At 43.0% G+C, this 19880-nt stretch overlaps 1 protein-coding gene across 1 annotated transcript in view; it reads left to right on the top strand.

Annotated features, from left to right (window-relative positions):
• PIWIL3 (piwi like RNA-mediated gene silencing 3) overlaps window positions 1–2504 on the top strand; it is a 59105-nt gene extending 56601 nt beyond the window's left edge. Inside the window, exons 20-21 of the mRNA XM_055254257.2 lie at window positions 367–514; window positions 674–2504. Of these exons, the coding sequence (XP_055110232.2) occupies window positions 367–514; window positions 674–790 (265 nt within the window). The 3' untranslated portion in view covers window positions 791–2504. The remainder of the gene's footprint in view (window positions 1–366; window positions 515–673) is intronic.
• Window positions 2505–19880: the final 17376 nt, after the last annotated feature.

Below are 19880 nucleotides of genomic sequence, written 5' to 3'. Positions count from 1 at the left end.
AATAGTTTAAATATAGTCCAGTGATTCTCAGCGAGGCAGCAGGCCTTCATCCAGGATCTCCGGATAGAATTATCTACGGCCATATCAGATCAAATGTGCCAATCTTGTTTCTTCCTCTAGGTTTCAGTGCATGTACTTGAAGGCAAAATCCCATGAGAATTACTATCTGTGTCAGTGATTTAATTGTCTTCTATAGATTTGATTTCTCAAATCGTTGTTTATCAGTTAGACAGGTTTCTAAATGTAAAGGAAACTTAGTCTATAGATTTTTGTAAGCTATTATACTAAATGTTTTCATTTCAGATATTAGGTTTACTATACCCCCTTTCTAAAATGAGCCGATACCCACATGTCCTATATTTCCAGGTATGACTTTTTTATTGTGAGTCAGTCTGTGCAAGATGGGACTGTTACCCCCACTCATTATAACGTCATCTATGACACGATTGGCTTGAGCCCAGATACAGTACAGCGTTTAACATATTGTCTATGCCACATGTATTATAATTTGCCAGTAAGTACTTTTTGTTACTTTTTTCTTCAGATTTTTTAAATGTACTATTCAAGATTGAACAATGTTGGACCTCTGAATTGGCTTCTGTGAATTTAAATTTAGGGAAAGTAGATGTAAAGTGAAAAAAACTTAGTTGTATGTTTTTTTTTCCTACTAAAGGGCATCATTCGAGTTCCAGTGCCTTGCCACTATGCCCACAAGCTGGCTTACCTTGTGGGGCAGTCCATTCACCAGGAACCGAATCGTTCCCTGTCAACCCGTCTCTTTTACCTTTGACTTGTAGAAGACCACCTGATGTGATAATGAAACCACAACGTGTAAGCCTGTCTTCTTTTTGAAGCAGGATGTCTGAAATATTTTCCTAGGTCCATAGCTTTAAATTCTCATCGTTTTTGATTGGACATGGGAGAGATTCAGAGTGACATGTTCTACTCTCAATACTACCACCGACTGATTTTTCCAGAGAGGAGAACTGACAGGGTTTGGCTTGCAGTTTCCCTTTCAAATATGTGACAGAGATCTCATAGCTAAACATGACTGAACATTTTCCACCCCAAGCGGGGCCACTGTAATAATTGAAAAGACTGGGCATTCGTCACTCAGAGAGTACATCTGTGAACAAGTAAACTCCACTTGGAAAACTACATCTACTTTATTTTTGAAACTTTTTTTGGTTAAAGTACAGGAAAGGAAGACATAAAAGTAACAACACTGAATTTCTGTTTAATATTTTGTATTTAGAATTAACCTATTACTGATGAGCTGCATAGGAAGCATTGTGTTATTCCTTGTACTGGGGTGGGAATTTGGATGTATTTTTGGTGGAAAGGTCATAAGGAAAGCTTGATTATGCCTGAAATCCCAGCACTTTTGGAAGCCCGAGGCGAGTGGATCACCTGAGGTCATGAGCTTCAGACTAGCCTGGCCAATATGGTGAAACCCCGTCTCTACTAAAAATACAAAAATTAGCCAGGTGTGGTGGTGGGTGCCTGTAATCCCAGCTACTCGGGAGGCTGAGGCAGAAGAATCGCTTGAATCCGGGAGGCAGAGGTTGCAGCGAGCCGAGATCATGCCACAGCACTCCAACCTGGGCAATAGAGTGAGACTGTGTCTCAAAAACAAAACAAAACAAAAGATTGGCAGCTTAGGAACACAAACATTTGGTTAATTTTTCCACAAAGAAGGAAAACTAAGCTTTGTTAATGAATTTGTTTAATTCATTCTATTGCACGGTCCCAGTATATTATGTTAGCCGTATCATAATCGGAAGTCTTAAGTTATTTAAGTGAAGCTATTATGTTTTTCTTGAAAGCAGACTTTTTTCTCTCCACCTAAAATTATCCTTAATTAGACTCAGGAAACAATGGGGTTTTTTTTCTTGTTGTTGATGTTGATTTTTTATATGCAGTCTTGCTCTGTCACCCAGGCTGGGGTGCGATGGCGTGATCTCAACTCACTGTAACCTCCGCCTCCAAAGCGGTTGAACCAAGGAGGTTCAAGCGATTCTCCTGCCTTAGCCTCCCAAGTATCTGGAACTACAGGCATGTGCCACCACGCCTGGCTAATTTTTGTATTGTTAGTAGAGACGGGGTTTTGTCGTGTCAGCCATGCTGGTCTCAGACTCCTGACCTCAAGTGATCCACCCGCCTCAGCCTCCCAAAGTGCTGGGATTACAAGTGTGAGCCACCGCGCCTGGCCTTGTTTTGTTTTCTTATACTCAGAGTGTTATTGTGGGGGTGGGTGTAGGGGTGGGGATTAACTTCAAATATACAAGAAAAGGTATATTTGGAAACAATTGCTTGATTATATATTAGGTTTACAATTTGAACTAGTCTTATAAGAAATAAAATGGAAAGACTTCAGAAAATACATTGTAACCTGGGTAATGTCCTCCTGAGCAGTTATTGCCAACAGCAATAAACATTGAGATGGGTCTGTAATTTAAGAAATGCTAAGATAACATGTTCTTAAGTTAGAATATGATTTATAATCAATTTCTAGAAGTCTAGAAAAGATCTCTTGGAAAGAACAAACTGAAAGTAGGTATTAAAACTTTCTGAATGTTTATAAATACATCATTTATTCCTAACACTATTAAATTTAAGATGATGTGATTCAATAGTTATTCATGTTAAAATCAATGATTTTAACATGAATTAAACATGATTCGCTCTTGTTATTTTTAAAATGTTTTTAGCCTTCCTAATATACTAATTTGTTGCTTTTCTAAGATAACTAGAAATACTGCTGTGACCAAGGAAATATCCAATTAGCCTATAGTTCTTTATAAATTGGGTGAAGGAAGCTGGGTATTCAATATTTCCAAGACAAGTCTCATTTCAGAGGCTTACAGATAAAAATGTCTGTAATGTATCACAACCACTAAGTTTCACATTGTTGAGCCGGGGTTGGGAGTGCTAATTAAAGGTCTGTCAGGGCTGGGCGCCTGTAATCCCAACACTCTGGGAGGCCGAGGTGGGTGAATCACTTGAGATCAGGAGCTCAAGACCAGCCTGGCCAACATGGTGAAACCCTGTCTCTACTAAAAATACAAAAATTAGCTGGGCATGCTGGCACATACCTGTAATCCCAGCTACTTGGGAGGCTGAGGCAGGAGAATCCCTTGAACCTGGGAGGCAGACGTTGAAGTGAGGCAAAATTGCACCGCTGCACTCCAGCCTGGGTGACAGAGTAAGACTCCATCTCAAAAAAAAAAAAAAATCCATAAGAAATCCATTTGGCCTATGATGTAGCAATACAATAATTCAAAAAATGAACTTGACTCTGGCAATAACAAAAACAACATATCGATCTTTGCACTGAATACAGCTCAATGCTGGACAAAATATTAGAATGTTGAACAGCATCAAAGTGTTAGAAATAAAATGCTTGTTCCCTGGTGCCACAAAGGAATAGCACTCAAACATAAATTTAATTTTCTCAGCAAGGCAGTTTTTATTTTCTGCAGAAACGGTGCTCATTGCAGATGGAACCATGGTGAGAACACACCTGGACAGGGGAAGAGAAGGAGTTCTTACTCCTCATGCAGGTGGCCCCTACTGCTGTGTCGTTCCCTTATTGGTTATGGTTGGACCACACAGTCTAAGCTAATTCCGATTGGCTGTTTTTTAAAAAGAGCAGGAGTACAAGCTGGAGTGGTGGGGTGAGTAGTTTGGTGGGGAGGAAGGTTAGGAACAGGTAACTAAAGGTGACTGAGGTCAGAGCAAGTGACCAGAGGTGAGTCAGGACAGAGCAGGTGACCAGGGGAACAGACGCAAACTACTGATTAAGACTGGTGTGAAAGTTGTTTACCAAAACTAGAAGCAAGTGGGCAAAGGGAACCAGGAAGTTAAACTTTAAAATGGAGAATCTAAGAGAGCTGAACACAGTGACATACTGATTCTTTGAAGAGAAACTTGGGGTTCACTATATTTAACAAAAGGGATGGGAAAGCAGAGAAAACAGTGCCAATATCTGGCAGAAGGAAATCCAGGAATATGACCCTGGTATTTGGGACTGCTTCTTATGCCACAGATTCTGGAACAAGCCATTGAGTGAGAAGTCAGGTCTGTTTTGACATTTGTGAGTCTGTTTGAAAAAAAAATACTGAAGTCCAGTAGCAGCATGGAGGGTTGTAGGTAACTTGCACACTCTGGTTTGAGACCCTCAGGGATATAGTGTAGTAAGGAGCTTGACAAAGATAAGACTTCCCAGGACAGAACCCGCCTTTAAACCACCTGGATCGTTAATACCCCACAGTCATCAGCCAGAAGCAAACAGTCTCTCTGCAGGATACTAACATCTTTGTCATCAATCTAACATTTCCATGCAATATATGGTACTTGTTCAACAACCAATATAAGAGGACAATAAGACAAAGCCGAGGGAAACAAGACAACAGAAATAGAACCATAGGTGCTCAAGTCATGTGAGTTATCAACAGTATTCCAAGAGGTAAAATTTAAATGTTGAGCAAACTGTAGAAAAGAACCAATTTGGAGATTCTAAAAGTGAAAAACGTAACAAATAACTCAGGATGGGTATAGCAGCATGTTTGACACCACTTAAGGAGAGAATCAATGAAACGGAAGGTAGGTCATGGGAGAGGCTTCTTGGCCTGGGCTGCGATTATATGGGTGGTTATTTGGTGATTAACTGATGTGTTCACCTATTGGTACATTCTTCTGTTGTAGTGTAGCATGCTTCACAATAACTATACTGATAAACAGGAAAACTGAGCTCTGCACCTGCTTTGACACAAATTTATGATGTAAATTCATGTAAATATGTACCTAGATATCCTGGTACACAAGAGGGTGGAGTAGTGGCTTCCAAGAGATTATTTTGATCTCAGAGTGCATTTGACAATGTATGGACACATTTTTGGTTCACAACTTGGGTGGGGAGATGCTAGTGGTGTCTAATGGGTAGAGGCCAGGGATGCAGCTCACCATCCTGCCATTCATAAAACAGCCCTCCCACCACAAGGAATTCTACAGCTCAAAATGTCAATAGTGCCAGAAAACCCTGAATTAGAGAAACTCTCATCTATAAGAAGGAAGTTGAAGGGATGTTCACCACCACTGTATTTTCATTCAATTTTTAAAGTTACATACAGTGAAATTCAATCTTTTAGATGTATAGATCCATGAGTTTTGACAAATGCATACAGTCATGTATCCACCACCACAGTTAAGGTGCAGGACAGTTCCATCAACTCTGAGTTCCCTCGTGCTGCTCCTTTGTAGTGCTCAGGAGCTGCTCCTTTGTAGTGCTCGGGAGTTGGAGGCAACCTAGGTGTCCATGATTACAGGAGTATGTGAGCAGCAGCCAGATGTCATGAACTGGGTGTGCACGTAGAAACGAAGAGCCTTGGACAGGTGTGCTGGCTCATGCCTGTAATCTGAGCACTTTGGGAGGCCGAGGTGAGTGGATCACCTGAGGTCAGGAGTTCGAGACCAGCCTGGCCAACATGGTGAAACCCCATCTCTACTAAAAATACAAAAATTAGCCAGGCGTGGTGGTGGGCACCTGTAATCCCAGCTACTCGGGAGGCTGAGGCAGGAGAATCGCTTGAACCCAGGAGGCGGAGGTTGCAGTGAGCCGAGATCGTGCCACTGCACTCCAGCCTGGGAGACAGAGCGAGACTCTGTTTCAAAAAAAAAAAAAAAAAAATTTAGCCAGGCGTGGTGGCGGGTGTCTGTAGTCCCAGCTACTCGGGAGGCTGAGGCAGGAGAATGGCGTGAACCCGGGAGGCGGAGCTTGCAGTGAGCCAAGATAGCGCCACTGCACTCCAGCCTGGGCTACAGAGCGAGACATCATCTCAAAAAAAAAAAAAAATAATAAAGTTGACTGCTCATGTCCAGGAGGATAAAGGGCACACATTTTAGTCTAGGACACACACAAAGCCTTCACAATCAAACCCTACTTATACCCAAACGCCCACCTCCATCTCCCACTACTCTTCCCCCATCTTAACCTTTTTTTTTTTTTTTTTTTTTTTTGAGACGGAGCCTTGCTCTGTTGCCCAGGCTGGAGTGCAGTGGTGTGATCTCGGCTCACTGCAACCTCCGCCTCCCGGGTTCAAGCGATTCTCCTGTGTCAGCCTCCCGAGTAGTTAGGATTACAGGCGCCCACCACCATGCCCGGCTAATTTTTGTATTTTTAGTAGGGATGGGGTTTCACCATATTGGCCAGGCTGGTCTCGAACTCCTGACCTCGTGATCCACCCGCCTCACCCTCCCAAAGTGCTGGGATTACAGGAGTGAGCCACCGCACCCAGCCTTTAACCATATTCTAACCATAATTTTACCTGACCCTCAAACATTCTCAGTCCTTTCATGATTTGCAGTTTCCAAATGCAGTTTGTTTCTGATAAAGTATTTTATCCCATTCTGTGTATTGTCTTTTAACTGACTTAGTAGAGTCCTTTTATACACAAAAGGTTTAAATTTTGATGAAGTCCAATTTATTTTTTCTTTTGTTGCCTGTGCTTTTAGTGCCACAGTGAAGAAATTATTGCCAAATCCAATGCTATGAAGCTTGTCCCCCATGTTTTCTTCTAAGAATTGTAGAGTTTTAGCTCTTACACTTAGATCTCTGATCCACTTTGAGTTATGGTTATATGGTATTAGGCAATGCATCATCTTCATTCTTTTCCATGTGGATATCCTGTTTACCCAGCACCGTTTGCTGAAAAAGACTATTCTTTCTGTCTTGAATGGTCTTGGCATCCTGTGGAAAATCATTTGACCACGTATGTTAGGGTTTATCTCTAGGTTCCCTATTCTATTACATTGGTCTATATTTCTGTCCTTACAAAAGTCCCATATTGTTTTGATTACTGTAGTTTTGAAGAAATTAGGAAGTATAAATCTTTGGTTGTCTTTTTAAAGATTGTTTTGGCTATTCGGGGTCCCTGGTGACTCTGTATTAGTTTTTGGATGGGTTTTTCTATTTCTGCAGAAAGCACTGTTGGGATTTGGATAGGCGTTGCATTGAATCTAGAGATCACTTTAGGTAGTACAGCACTGTCGTTTTTTTTTTTTTTTTTTTTTTTTTTTTTTTTTTTTTTTTTTTTTTGAGACGGAGTCTCGCTCTATCGCCCAGGCTAGAGTGCAGTGGCGCGATCTCGGCTCACTGCAAGCTCCGCCTCCCGGGTTCACGCCATTCTCCTGCCTCAGCCTCTCCGAGTAGCTGGGACTACAGGCGCCCGCCACCGCGCCCGGCTAATTTTTTGTATTTTTAGTAGAGACGGGGTTTCACCGTGGTCTCGATCTCCTGACCTCGTGATCCGCCCGCCTCGGCCTCCCAAAGTGCTGGGATTACAAGCGTGAGCCACCGCGCCCGGCCTGTCGTTTTAACAATAGTCAGTCTTCCAAACCATAAACGTGTTGCCTTTCCATTTATTTATGTCCTCTTTCATTTCCTTCAGCAATGTTTGTAGTTTTCAGTTTACACAGGTTTCATCTCCTTGGTTAAGCTAATTCTTAAGTATTTTCTTCTCTTTGATGCTAATGTAAACATAATTTTTCTTAATTTCCTTTTGAATTGTTCACTGCTTGTTTATAGAATTCCAACTGATTTTTGTGTATTGAATTTGTACACAACAATTTTGATGAATTCCTTTATTAGTGCTAACTGTGTTTTTTTGGTGGAAATTAAAAATTTCTACATATAAGATTATGTTATCTTGAATACAGATTTTTTTTTTTTTTGAGATGGAGTTTCACTCTTGTGGCCCAGGCTGAAGTGCAATGGCGTGATCTCAGCTCACTGCAACCTCTGCCTCCTAGGTTCAAGTGATTCTCCTGCCTCAGCCTCCCAAGTAGCTAGGACTACAGGTGTCTGCCACCACGCCCAGCTAATTTTGTATTATTTTTTTTTTTTTTTTACTAGAGACGGGGTTTCACCATGTTGATCAGGCTAGTCTGGAACTCCTGACCTTAAGTGATCCACCCGCCTTGGCCTCCCAAAGTGCTGGGATTACAGACATGAGCCAACATGTCTGTAATCAAATAGAGATATTTTTATTTCTTTTCCAATTAGGATACTTTTGAATTATTTCTATTTCTTTTCTTTTTTTTTTTTTTGTTGAGACAGAGTCTGGCTCTGTCGCCCAGGCTGGAGTGCAGTGGTGCAATCTTGGCTCACTGCAAGCTCTGCCTCCCGCGTTCATGCCATTCTCCTGCCTCAGCCTTCCAAGTAGCTGGGACTACAGGCGCCCGCCACCGTGCCTGGCTAATTTTTTGTATTTTTAGTAGAGACGGGGTTTCACCGTGGTCTCGATCTCCTGACCTCATGATCCGCCCGCCTCGGCTTCCCAAAGTGCTGGGATTACAGGCATGAGCCACTGCGCCTGGCCGAATTGTATCTATTTCTTACCTAATTACTCTGTCTGGGACTTCCAATACTACACTAAATAGAAAAAGTGGGGTTAATTTCCAACATATATAAGAAACTCCTACAAATCAATAGCAAAAATAAACCAACAAGCCAATTAAAAATGAGCTAAAGACTTCTTCAAAAATGGCATACAAATAGCCAACAGGTATATAAAAAATGCTCAACATTCACTAATTATCAGGAAAATGCAAACAAAACCCCACAATGAAATATCACCCCACACCTATCAGTACTACCTTTTTAAAAAAAAACAAATGATAACAAGTGCTGGCAAATATATGGAGAAATTGGAACCCTTTTATGCTGCTGGTGAGGATGCAAAATGGTGCAGCTGCTATGTAAAACAGTATGGAGCATCTTTAAAAAGTTAAAAATAGAACTACAAAATGATCTAGCAATTCTATTTCTGGGTATTTATCCAAAATTGAAATCGGCATCTCAAAGAGATACCTACACTTCTATGTTCATAAGTTCTATTCACAATAGTTAAGATACAGAAAGAAACTAATGTTCTTAGTGGATGCATGGATAAAGACAACATGGTGTACACATCCAATGGAATATTATTCAGCCTTTTAAAATCAAGAAATTCTGCAATATGCGACAACATGGATGAACCTTGAGGACATTACCCTGGTGAAGTAAGCCAGTTACAGAAAGACAAATACTGCATAGTTCTAATTATATTAGGTATCTAAGATGATCAAATACATAGAATTGATGAGTGGAATGGTGGTCGCCAGGGACTGGGGGAAAGGGAAAATATCTAATAAGCAGGCAGGAAGTTTCAGTTAAGCAAGATGAATTAAGTGCCAGAGATCTGCTGTATACCAACGTACCTATAATTAACAGTACTATATTCTACATTAAAAAAAAAAAAAATGTAGGCTGGGCATGGTGGCTCACTCCTGTAATCCCAACACTTTGGGAGGCCAAGGTGGGTGGATTACCTGAGGTCAGGAGTTCGAGACCAGCCTGGCCAACATGGTGAAACCCTGTCTCTACTAAAAATACAAAAATTAACCAGGCATGGTGGCTGGCACTTGCAATCCCAGCTACTCAGGAGGCTGAGGCAGGAGAATTGCTTGAACCCAGAGGCAGAGGTTGTGGTGAACCAATATCGCACCACTGCACTCCAGCCTGAGCAACACAGCGAGATTCTGTCTCAAAACAAAAAACAAAGCAAAAAAACAAAAAAAACCCACAAAAACAAAAAGTAGTTAAGAGGGTATGTCTCATGGGTTTTCTTACCACAATAATTTATTAAGGTCATGAAAGCTGATATTGTTGTCTAGTTCATAGCCTTAGGGGAAAAGCTTTGAGTTTTTCAGCACTGAATATGGTGTTAGCTGTGGGTTTGTCATCTATGTCTTTTTTATGTTGAGGGAGTTTTCGGGTATTCCTTGTTTTTTATCAAAAATGAGTAGAGTTTTGTCAAAGCTTTTTCTCTACCATGTGCTTTTTTCTCCTTCATTCTATTAACGTGGTGTATTACTTTGACTGATTTTCCTATATTGAACAATCCTTCCATTCTGAGAAAAAAATCCATGTGCCCCTGGTATATAATCCATTCATTATGGTATAAGGTTTGCTAGTATTTCATTGATTTTTACATTGATATTGATAAAGGATACTGTAGTTTTATGTTCTTGTAGTGTCTTCGTCTCTTTTTGCCGCAGGGTAAGGAGGGCCTCATATAATGAGTTAGGAAGTGTTTTCTCCTCTTTGATTTTTTTCCTTTTTTAAAAAAAATCAGAGATGGGTTTTGCTGTGTTGCTCAGGCTGGTCTCCAACTCCTGGGCTCAAGTGCTCTGCCCGCCTCAGCCTCCCAAAGTGCTGGGATTACAGGCTCCAGCCACCATGCCTGGCTTAATTTTTTTATTTTTAGTAGGGTCGGGGTTTCACCATGTTCACCAGGCTGGTCTCAAACTCCTGACCTCAGGTGATCCACCTGCCTCGGCCTCCCAAAGTGCTGGGATTACAGGCATGAGCCACTGTGCCCGTCTGGGATTTCTTTACATATTCTGGATGTTAATCCCTTCTCAGATATATGGCTTGCAAATATTTTCTCCCATTCCATAGGTTGCCTTCTCCTCTGTTAATAATGTCCTTTGATTCACAAAAGTTTTAAATTTTTGTTATCTAATTTATCTATTTTTATTGGTTTTCAATTCTGTTTATCTCTGCTTTAAGCTTTATCATTGCTTTCATTCTGCTAGCTTCAGTTTAGTTTGCTCTTCTTTTTCTAGTCGTGTAAGGTATAAAGTTAAGTTGTTGATTTGAAATGTTTCTTCATTTTTAATGTCAGCAGTTATCACTATGCATCTACCTCTTAGTACTGCTTTGGCTGCCTGCCGGAAGTTTGGGTATGTTGTGTTTCTGTTTTCATTTTTCTCAGGACATTTTCTAATTTCCCTTGGGATTTCATCTTTGACTTAGCAGGTTTCTAACAGCGTGTTGTTTAATTTCCACGTATCTATGAATTTTCTGGACCTTCCATGACTGACTTTTAAAATACTTTAAGTTTTTAAAGTTATACTATTTGATTCCCTTCTCATTTCATCTATATTCTTTATGTATTTTCTTTGTGATTTTCATGGAGATTATATATAACATCCTGAAGTTATCACAATCTAATTTGAATTAATATCAACTTAACTTCAACCACATACTAAAACTTCACTCTTATGCAGCTTTGTGCCTGTCCATTTTACGTTACTTGTATCACAAATTACAACTTTACGTGTTGTGTATCCACCAAAATAGATTTATAATTATTTTTAATGAATTTAGTCTAGTCCTGCAGAAAAGGAAAAGTTGAGTCACAAATAAAAATTATAATAATTCTGATTTTTTTGTTTGTTTTTGAGACAGAGTCTCGCTCTGTCGTCAGGCTGTAGTGCAGTGGCATGATCTCGGCTCACTGCAACCTCCGCCTCTCAGGTTCAAGCAATTCTCCTGCCTCAGCTTCCTGAGTAGCTGGGACTACAGGCATGCACCACCATGCCCAGCTAATTTTTGTATTTTTAGTAGAGACAGGGTTTCACCATGTTGGCCAGGATGGTCTTGATCTGTTGACCTTGTGATTTGCCCGCCTCAGCCTCCCAAAGTGCTGGGATTACAGGCATGAGCCACCACGCCCAGCCCGAATTATTTTTTAGTTAAGCTTCATTTTAATTGTAGCATCTCTGTTCATTTACCCAGGTTCGAATGTACTATTTGATCCTCATCTTTGTTCAGGCAAAAATAGGAAACGAGTAATTTTGAGTTTGAAATCTCTCCCAGAAGACAAACCACTTCAGAGGGTAAAAGCTTTGACATTTTATGTTTTATTCATAAAGGAGGTTAATTGTTTGCTACAAAGAAGCATGGTCTATTTTCACCTTCGATTTGAAAACATCTGTAACTCCTATAGACCTTATAGGCAGAGAACTTTTTCCCTTTGCTCTCATGTGACTACATGTTTTCTATGCCACTCACTGGAGAAAGAAATGAGCTTATCTTTTTTTTTTTTTTCTGAGATGGAGTCTGGCTCTTGTCACCCAGGCTGGAGTGCAGTAGTGAGATCTCAGCTCACCACAACTTCCGCCTCCAGGCTTCAAGAGAGTCTCCTGCCTCAGCCTCCCAGGTAGCTGGGATTACAGGTGCCTGCTATCATGCCCAGCTAATTTTTGTAGAGACGGGGTTTCACCAAGTTGGCCAGGCTGGTCTTGAGCTCCTGACCTCAGGTGATTCGCCCACCTTGACCTCCCAAAGTGCTGAGATTACAAGCATAAGCCACTGTGCCTGGCCCTTATCTCTTGTTTTAAAAGTTTTGCTTGTCTATTTACCATTCCTTTTCGGGTCTCAAGGTTTATGAAACAATAAATGTCATTTAATGCTGTGTGCTTATTTTGAATTCCTCATCAGCTGTTAGAAGTGGGGTAAAAACACTTAGATGCTGATCAAACTTGAAATTATACTGAGTGGCATAGAAATGTACACATTTCAGTATAATAAATGCTTTCTGATTTTTTTTGCAAAAAAACAAACAAGTGTTGGCAATAATGTGGGGAAATTGAGACCTTCCTACGTTGCTTGTACAAAGATTTGGCAGCTCCTCAGACAGTTATGCGCAGGTTTACAATATGGCCTAGCAATTCCGCTCCTAGGTATACACCCAGGAGAAATAAAAGATATGTTCACACAAAAACTTGAACATGAATATTTCAAGTGGCACTATTCATAGTAGCCAAGAAATGGAAATAACCCATCTGTCCACCAACTGATAAATGAAAAATGAGTTATATTCACACAACGGATGTTACTTAGCCATAAACAGGTGAGGTACGGATACATGTCACAACACGAATGCACATGAATACATTCTGCTTACTGAAAGAAGACGCAAAAGGCAGCCTATTGTATGATTCTATGTGTATGAGATGTCCAGGATGAAACAATCCAGAGAAGGCTGGGCGCGGTGGCTCACGCCTGTAATCCCAGCACTTTGGGAGGCCGAGGCGGGCAGATCACGAGGTCAGGAGATCGAGACCACCCTGGCTAACACAGTGAAACGCCGTCTCTACTAAAAATACAAAAATTAGCTGGGCGTGGTGGTGCATGCCTGTAATTCCAGCTACTTGGGAGGCTGAGGCAGGAGAATTGCTTGAACCTGGGAGGCGGAGGTTGCGGTGAGCCGAGATCACGCCACTGCACTCCAGCCTGGGCAACAAGAGCGAAACTCTGCCTCAAAAAAAAAAAAAAAAAAAAAAAAATCCAGAGAAAGCAGATTAGAGGTTCCCAGGGCAGGGTGGGTGGGGAGAATGGGGCTGGCTGGTATGAGCAGGGGGTTTCTTTTTGGGGTGATGAAAATGAACTGAAATTAGGTAGTGGGGATGATGGCAAGACCAAAATATACTAAAAACCATGGAATTGTATCCTTCAAAAAGGTAATTTATGGAATGTGAATTATATTTCGATACAAAAGAATATGACCTTAAACTTATCTATTGTCTCTAAATATGGTGCACTGAATAACCTGCAATCATTACTGATGAATCAACTCCATGATTCAATTCCCACAGTGATTTTAATGGAGTGGGGTGTATGCGATGCTATTTGAGGCTTAACCTTGTTCTTTGCCCAGAGCCTATTTTGAGGCATTGAACAGCTGTGGACCAGGGGCTACATTTTCTTCCCCAAGGATCCATCCCCATGTACATCCTTTATTTGAATCTATTATATTTTTCTCTTTGTCCAAATGCATGTATAAGAGAGAAAGAGGTATTGCCAGGTCAAATTTTGCATCTCCTTCTCATTACCTGTGTAGTGGAGCCACCTGAATGAAAGTGGGGCATAGGAAGTGGGATCCTGCAGTTTGGGGTGCATAAAATACCCTACAGATGGATTGTGTGGGAACAGTCACTTTCTTTAGATGATACAATATGGAAAGTAAGCACAACACAGTGACTGGAGGGTGAGTGCTGATGTCTGATGGCCTGAAATCAAAGCCATGTGTGCCTGGGAACGTCACTCAGCCCCTCTGTCCTCAGCTCCCTGTTCTGGGATGTGAACACGTTACTAGGGCCTGCTTATTACTATCATGCTGTGAGGCTAAAGATCAATACACAGCCTGAAGAAAAATGACGGGCACTTCCTAAGTGCTGCCCACATAAGTTCAATGACTACACATCTGGAAGAATAAAGACGTGCAGCATCAGGACAGGTCCATGAGAGGGGACATGGAAGGCCAGGGAGTATAGGTCCCCACTTTTCCACATGGCATGTGCATAATGCTTTACAGCTCATGGAAAAAAATCCATTATAAGTGATGTGGGCTGGGCAGAGTAGGGGTTGAGACTTTTATGATTCAGGGCACTGAAATTTAGAGAGATTCAGAGTAACAACACTGAGGAGTAATGAAGCTAAGGCAGGGAATTTAGTTGGTTCCCTGGAGATGGAGATCCCTGAACGCCTGAGACCAGGAGTCCATGCCCTGGACTCCAAAGCAAGGATCCTCCTCACTCCCTTCCCAAATCCTCCCACCCCCGCGGCTGCTGCAGGGAGACATTGATGCCTGGAGAAGGTGCTTGGCCCAAGAGAAGGGCCCAAATCTTGATTCACCTCCCGGGTTTACATGTCAACCCCTGACCCAAAATGCAATGACTTTCCCCAGAAGAAGCCCTGCTGAAGGCCCGGGAGTCCAAATTTATGTCTATCTGCCCTAGCACTTGACTCTGTAGCTGCCTTGTGGGGAGGCTTCCCTGTGGTCAGGTGACCGCCCTGAATGACCAGTAGCCTTCTTGACTTTCAACTGACTCAGAACCCAGGACATTCCAAACCAAGTGCCCATGTGACAGTTGCCCTTAGAATTAGATTCACCTCCCAACTGACCAAACCGGGCTGCTGGGCAGTTAATAGGATTCATTAACTGAAAAAGTGACCTGCGGGGCTGGTGCTCGGATGGCTCAAGGAGTGAAGTCTGCAAGCTCCCAGGGTCTCACTGCCTATTGATCAGAGCAGCCTGGCCTCACACCTGGCTGAGAAGGGACAGTGGCTGCACCAGCTCTGAGCAGGTGCCTCACTGCTCCTACCCTTCCTCACCAAAACTCAGGCCCTGCTGTACAAACTACAGCAACTACTCCAATCTCTTTAACGGCTTCAGGTCTGCAGTGCCTTCAGTGCAGTAACTGGCAGGGGGTGATGTCGGGGCTAAACCTGCTGTCTGTCCAGGTGCCGACTGGGATGCCTCTGGGAATGGGCGGGAGATTTCCTTGACCCTAGATCACTTTTCTGGCGTATCTTGTATTTAAACCTTCATGATCTTGTTGTATCTTTGGGCCATAATCTTAAGAAAATATATTCAAGGACGGGCATGGTGGCTCATGCCTGTAATCTCAGCACTTTAGGAGGCTCAGGCAGGTGGATCACCTGAGGTCAGGAGTTCAAGACTAGCCTGGCCAATATGGTGAAACTCCCGTCTCTACTAAAAATACAAAAATTAGCCAGGTGTGGTGGTGGGCACCTCTAATCCCAGCTACTCGGGAGGCTGAGGCAGGAGAATTGCTGGAACCCAGGAGGCAGGGGTTGCAGTGAGCTGAGTTCATGCCATTGCACTCCAGGCTGGGCAAAAAAAAGTGGGGAGGGGAGGGGTGTCATTGCAAAAATTCTCATCAAAATACTGGCAAGTGGAATCCAGCAGCACATCAAAAAGCTTATCCACCACCATCAAGTAGGCTTTATCCCTGGATGCCAGGTTGGTTCAACACATGGAAATCAATAAATGTGATTCATTGTATAAACAGAACTAAAGATTAAAACCACGACTATCTTAATAGATGCATAAAGGCTTTCAATAATATTCAACACCTCATCATGTTAAAGTCTCAATCAACTACATATTAAAGGAACATACCTCAAAATAATAAGAGCCATCTAGGCAGACATGGCGAGTCACATCTGTTATCCCAGCACTTTGGGAGGCCAAGGTGAGTGGATCACTTGAGATCAGGAGTTCAAGTCCAGCCTGGCCACATGATGAAAACCCATCTTTACTAAAAACACAAAAATCAGCCAGGCATGGTTGTGGGCACCTGTAATACCTGCTACTTGGGAGGCCAAGGCAGGAAAATTGCTTGAAAAACCCAGGAGGCAGAGGTTGCAGTGAGTCAAGATCAACACTACTGCACTCCAGCCTTTATGACAGAGTGAGAGTGTCTCAAATAAAAAAAAAGGAAAAAAGCCATCTATCAACTCTTTCTTAATGACACAAAGGAATAACAAAAGCAAAATATCAAGTCTGCAGTCATCTCACTAGATTTAATTACCACCCGCCCATCTCTTTTGCAACACAATGAACTATTAAATGAAAATCACTAAAATTATCTTTTGCTTTTTTTATTTTTATTTTTTGAGATGGAGTTTCACTTTTGTTACCCAGGTTGGAGTGCAATGGTGTGGTCTTGGGTCACTGCAACCACCACCTCCTGGGTTCAAGTGATTCTCCTGCCTCAGCCTCCCAAGTAGCTGGGATTACAGGGATGCGCCACCACACTGGGCTAGTTTTGTATTTTTAGTAGAGATGGGGTTTCTCCATGTTGGTCAGGCTGGTCTCGAACTCCCGACCTCAGGTAATCCTCCCGCCTTGGCCTCCCAAAGTGCTGGGATTACAGGTGTGAGCCACTGCGCCCAGCCTCTTTTGCTTCATTATTAAGAATTCTTAGTTATTCTAGTGGCTCGGATAGAGTTCAGGCATAGCAGATGTGAACAAAGACCACCAAAACCAGAAGGAGGATGGCATTGATGTTCACTATTGTCCTCCCCCGGGGGCTGCAAGATGTGTCTGTGAACTTCTTTTTTTTTTTTTTTTTTTTTGAGACAGTCTCGCTCTGTCACCCAGGCTGGAGTGCAGTGGCGCGATCTCTGCTCACTGAAACCTCTGCCTCCCAGGTGCATGCCATTCTCCTGGCTTAGCCTCTCCAGTAGCTGGGACCATAGGCAACCGCTACCACACCCGGCTAATTTTTTGTATTTTTAGTAGATACGGGGTTTCACTGTGTTAGCCAGGATGGTCTTGATCTCCTGAGCTCCTGATCTGCCCGCCTTGGCCTCCTAGAGTGCTGGGATTACAGGCATGAGCCACTGCGCCCAGCTGTCTATGAACTTCTTGCTCAGAGCTTCCTCCTCCTCTTTAGTCAGCTTGGGTCCCGTCTCCTCCAAAATGCAGAATAAGTCATAAGCCTTCTTGAGGCATCCACGTTCAGGATAATCTAAACAAAGATAAATGATTGCATGAGATCTGGCTCACTAAAGAACTAGAAAGCCTTGTTAATGTAGTACAGGTGAGTGTAAAAAAAATGATTCGAACTACCTGTGTGAGGGGACGCCCTGAGAAAAGATAGATAAATCTAATTACGTAAAAATAGACAGCGGAGGGGCCAAAATGTTCGAGTAGAAACAGCTGTAGTCCAAGGCTCCCACCAAGAAGAATGAAATCAACGAGTGAATCCTGCGTCAGCAACTGAGGTATCCAGGTTCTCTCACTGGGACTAGGCAGTTGATGCAACCCACAGAGAGCGAGGAAAAGCAGGGTGGAGCAATGGCCCACCTGCGAGCCACACAGGGGAAGGGGGAGCTTCCACCCCCAGCAAAGGGAGGCGGTGAGTGATTGTGCTGCCTTGCCCAGGAAACGACGCTTTTCCCACAGATCTGTGCAACCCATAGATCAGGAGATCTTCCTTGTGAGTGCCACCAGGGCCTTCAGTCCCAAGCACACAGCTATGCAGACTCTCAGTGGCCACTTGGCTGGAGACGGCCTAAGACTACCGAGTTCCGGGTGGGAGAGGTGGCAGCCATCACCGCAGCTCCACTCTGCCATTTTTTCCCTGCCAATGCCAGGGAGACGGGGCAGGAGGAATTCCCCACAGCACAGCACGGCACAGTGGCTGTAGCAGATTGTGGCCAGACTGCCTAATTTAGGCCTTACCATGGCCCATTTCTCCTCACTGGGTGGGACCTCCCTGCAGGAATTTTAGCAACTCCAGCCAGGAGTTTACTAACAGAACTCTGATCTCCTTGGGACAGAGGCCCTGAGGGGAGGGAGGCCACAGTCTCCACAGACTTAGTCTTTCCCCCTGCTGGCTCTGAGAAATCCAGGCAGACCAGACAGGTGGGATTCTCCCAAGTGCAGCACACCCCTCTGCCAAGGGGCTGCCAGACTGCTTCGTTAAGCAGGTCCCGGATCTTGTGCCTCCTGACTGGGTAAGATTCTCCAACAGGGGTCACCCGATACCTTATACAGGAGTGTTCCCACTGGCATCAGGTCAGTGCCCCTCTGGGATGGAGATCCCAGAGGAAGCAGCAGGCAGCCATCTTTGCTGTTCTGCAGCCTCCACTGGTGACACTCCAGGTGTGGGAGGGACCCAGGCAAACACGGTCTGGAGTGGAGCCCCAGCAAACCACAGCAGCCCTATGAAAGAGGGGTCTGAGTCTTGCTGTTAGAAATGGTAAATGATATCTCTAGACAGAAGGAAAACGAAAGCACATTGAAATGTGAATTTACACAAAAATGGGAAAATATCAGGTGGGGCCCAGTAGGTGAGGTCTGTAATCCCAGCACTTTGGGAGAATGAAGTAGGAGAATTTCTTGAGGCGAGGAATTTGAGATCAGCATGGGCAACATAGCAAGAACCTGTCTCCAGAAAAAAACTGAAAAGAATGAGCCAGGTGTGGTGACACATACCTGTAGTCCTAGCAACTCAGGAGGCTGAGGCAGGAGGATGGCTTGACCTCAGGAGTTTGAAGCTGCAGTTAGCTATGATTACTCAATATGGACATTAGAGTGAGACTCTGTCTGTATAAACATTTTTTTGAAAAAACAGCAAATATGGTAACTGCATGATAAATACGGAAACTTCCATATTATGTTGTTCTTTATTGTGGTTGTTTTGGGAACGGGGTCTCACTATATTGCTAAGGCAGGTCTCGAACTCCTGGGCTCAAGCTACCTTTCCTTCTCTGCCTTCCTAAGACCTTGGATTACAGGCATGAGCCACCGTGCATGCCCACATTATGTTAATTTATGTTAATGTCTATAAAATGTAATTAACTCTTCAAAGTTAAAAAATACATCGTGATTCATAATAAGGAAAAGTAAATTATATAACAAAGAGCACAAAAAGCAGTAAAGCTCAAGGGTTTGAAGAACATGCTATCATGGTCTTTTTTTTGAGATGACATCTCGCTCTATCGCCCAGGCTGGAATGCAGTGGCACGATCTTGGCTCACTGCAACCTCCGCCTCCTGGATTCAACTGATTCTCCTGCCTTCAGCCTCCTGAGTAGCTGGGATTACAAGTGTGCACCACCACGCCCGGCTAATTTTTGTATTTTTAGTAGAGACAGGGTTTCGCCATGTTGGTCAGGCTGGTCTCGAACTCCTGACCTTGTGATTCACCCACCTCGGCCTCCCAAAGTGCTGGGATTACAGGCGTGAGCCACTGCGCCTGGCCTCATGGCCTTATACTATATGGGAATGTATAATGACACTTGAAGATAGATTTTGATAAGCTTTTTATATATATATATATGTAACACATATATAGAGAGGTAGATTTTGGTAAGTTTTCTATATTACTGTATTTGTGTATATATATGTATATATATATACACATACAGAGAAATGTATACACACACATATATACATGCCCATATCTACACACACACACACACATATAATGTATATATACACATAAACACACACACACACACACACACACACACAGAAGACCCTAAAGCAAACAGGATGAAAGAAAGAGGCAGGGACAAGTGGTTGGGGGACTGCTGTCTGTATGGGAGCCCAAGGCCTAGGAAGGTTTGCAAACAGACGATGATCATCTGCCAGTCTCAGGGTTCCCTGAGTGACTGAGAGTTGTTTTAGGAACATTATGTCACACCTTCCCCAGAGACAGTGTGGAGAATGT

Source organism: Symphalangus syndactylus, chromosome 18 (assembly GCF_028878055.3).
Source record: "Symphalangus syndactylus isolate Jambi chromosome 18, NHGRI_mSymSyn1-v2.1_pri, whole genome shotgun sequence".
NCBI lineage: Eukaryota > Metazoa > Chordata > Mammalia > Primates > Hylobatidae > Symphalangus > Symphalangus syndactylus.
This window is presented reverse-complemented; position numbering and strand designations above follow the sequence as displayed.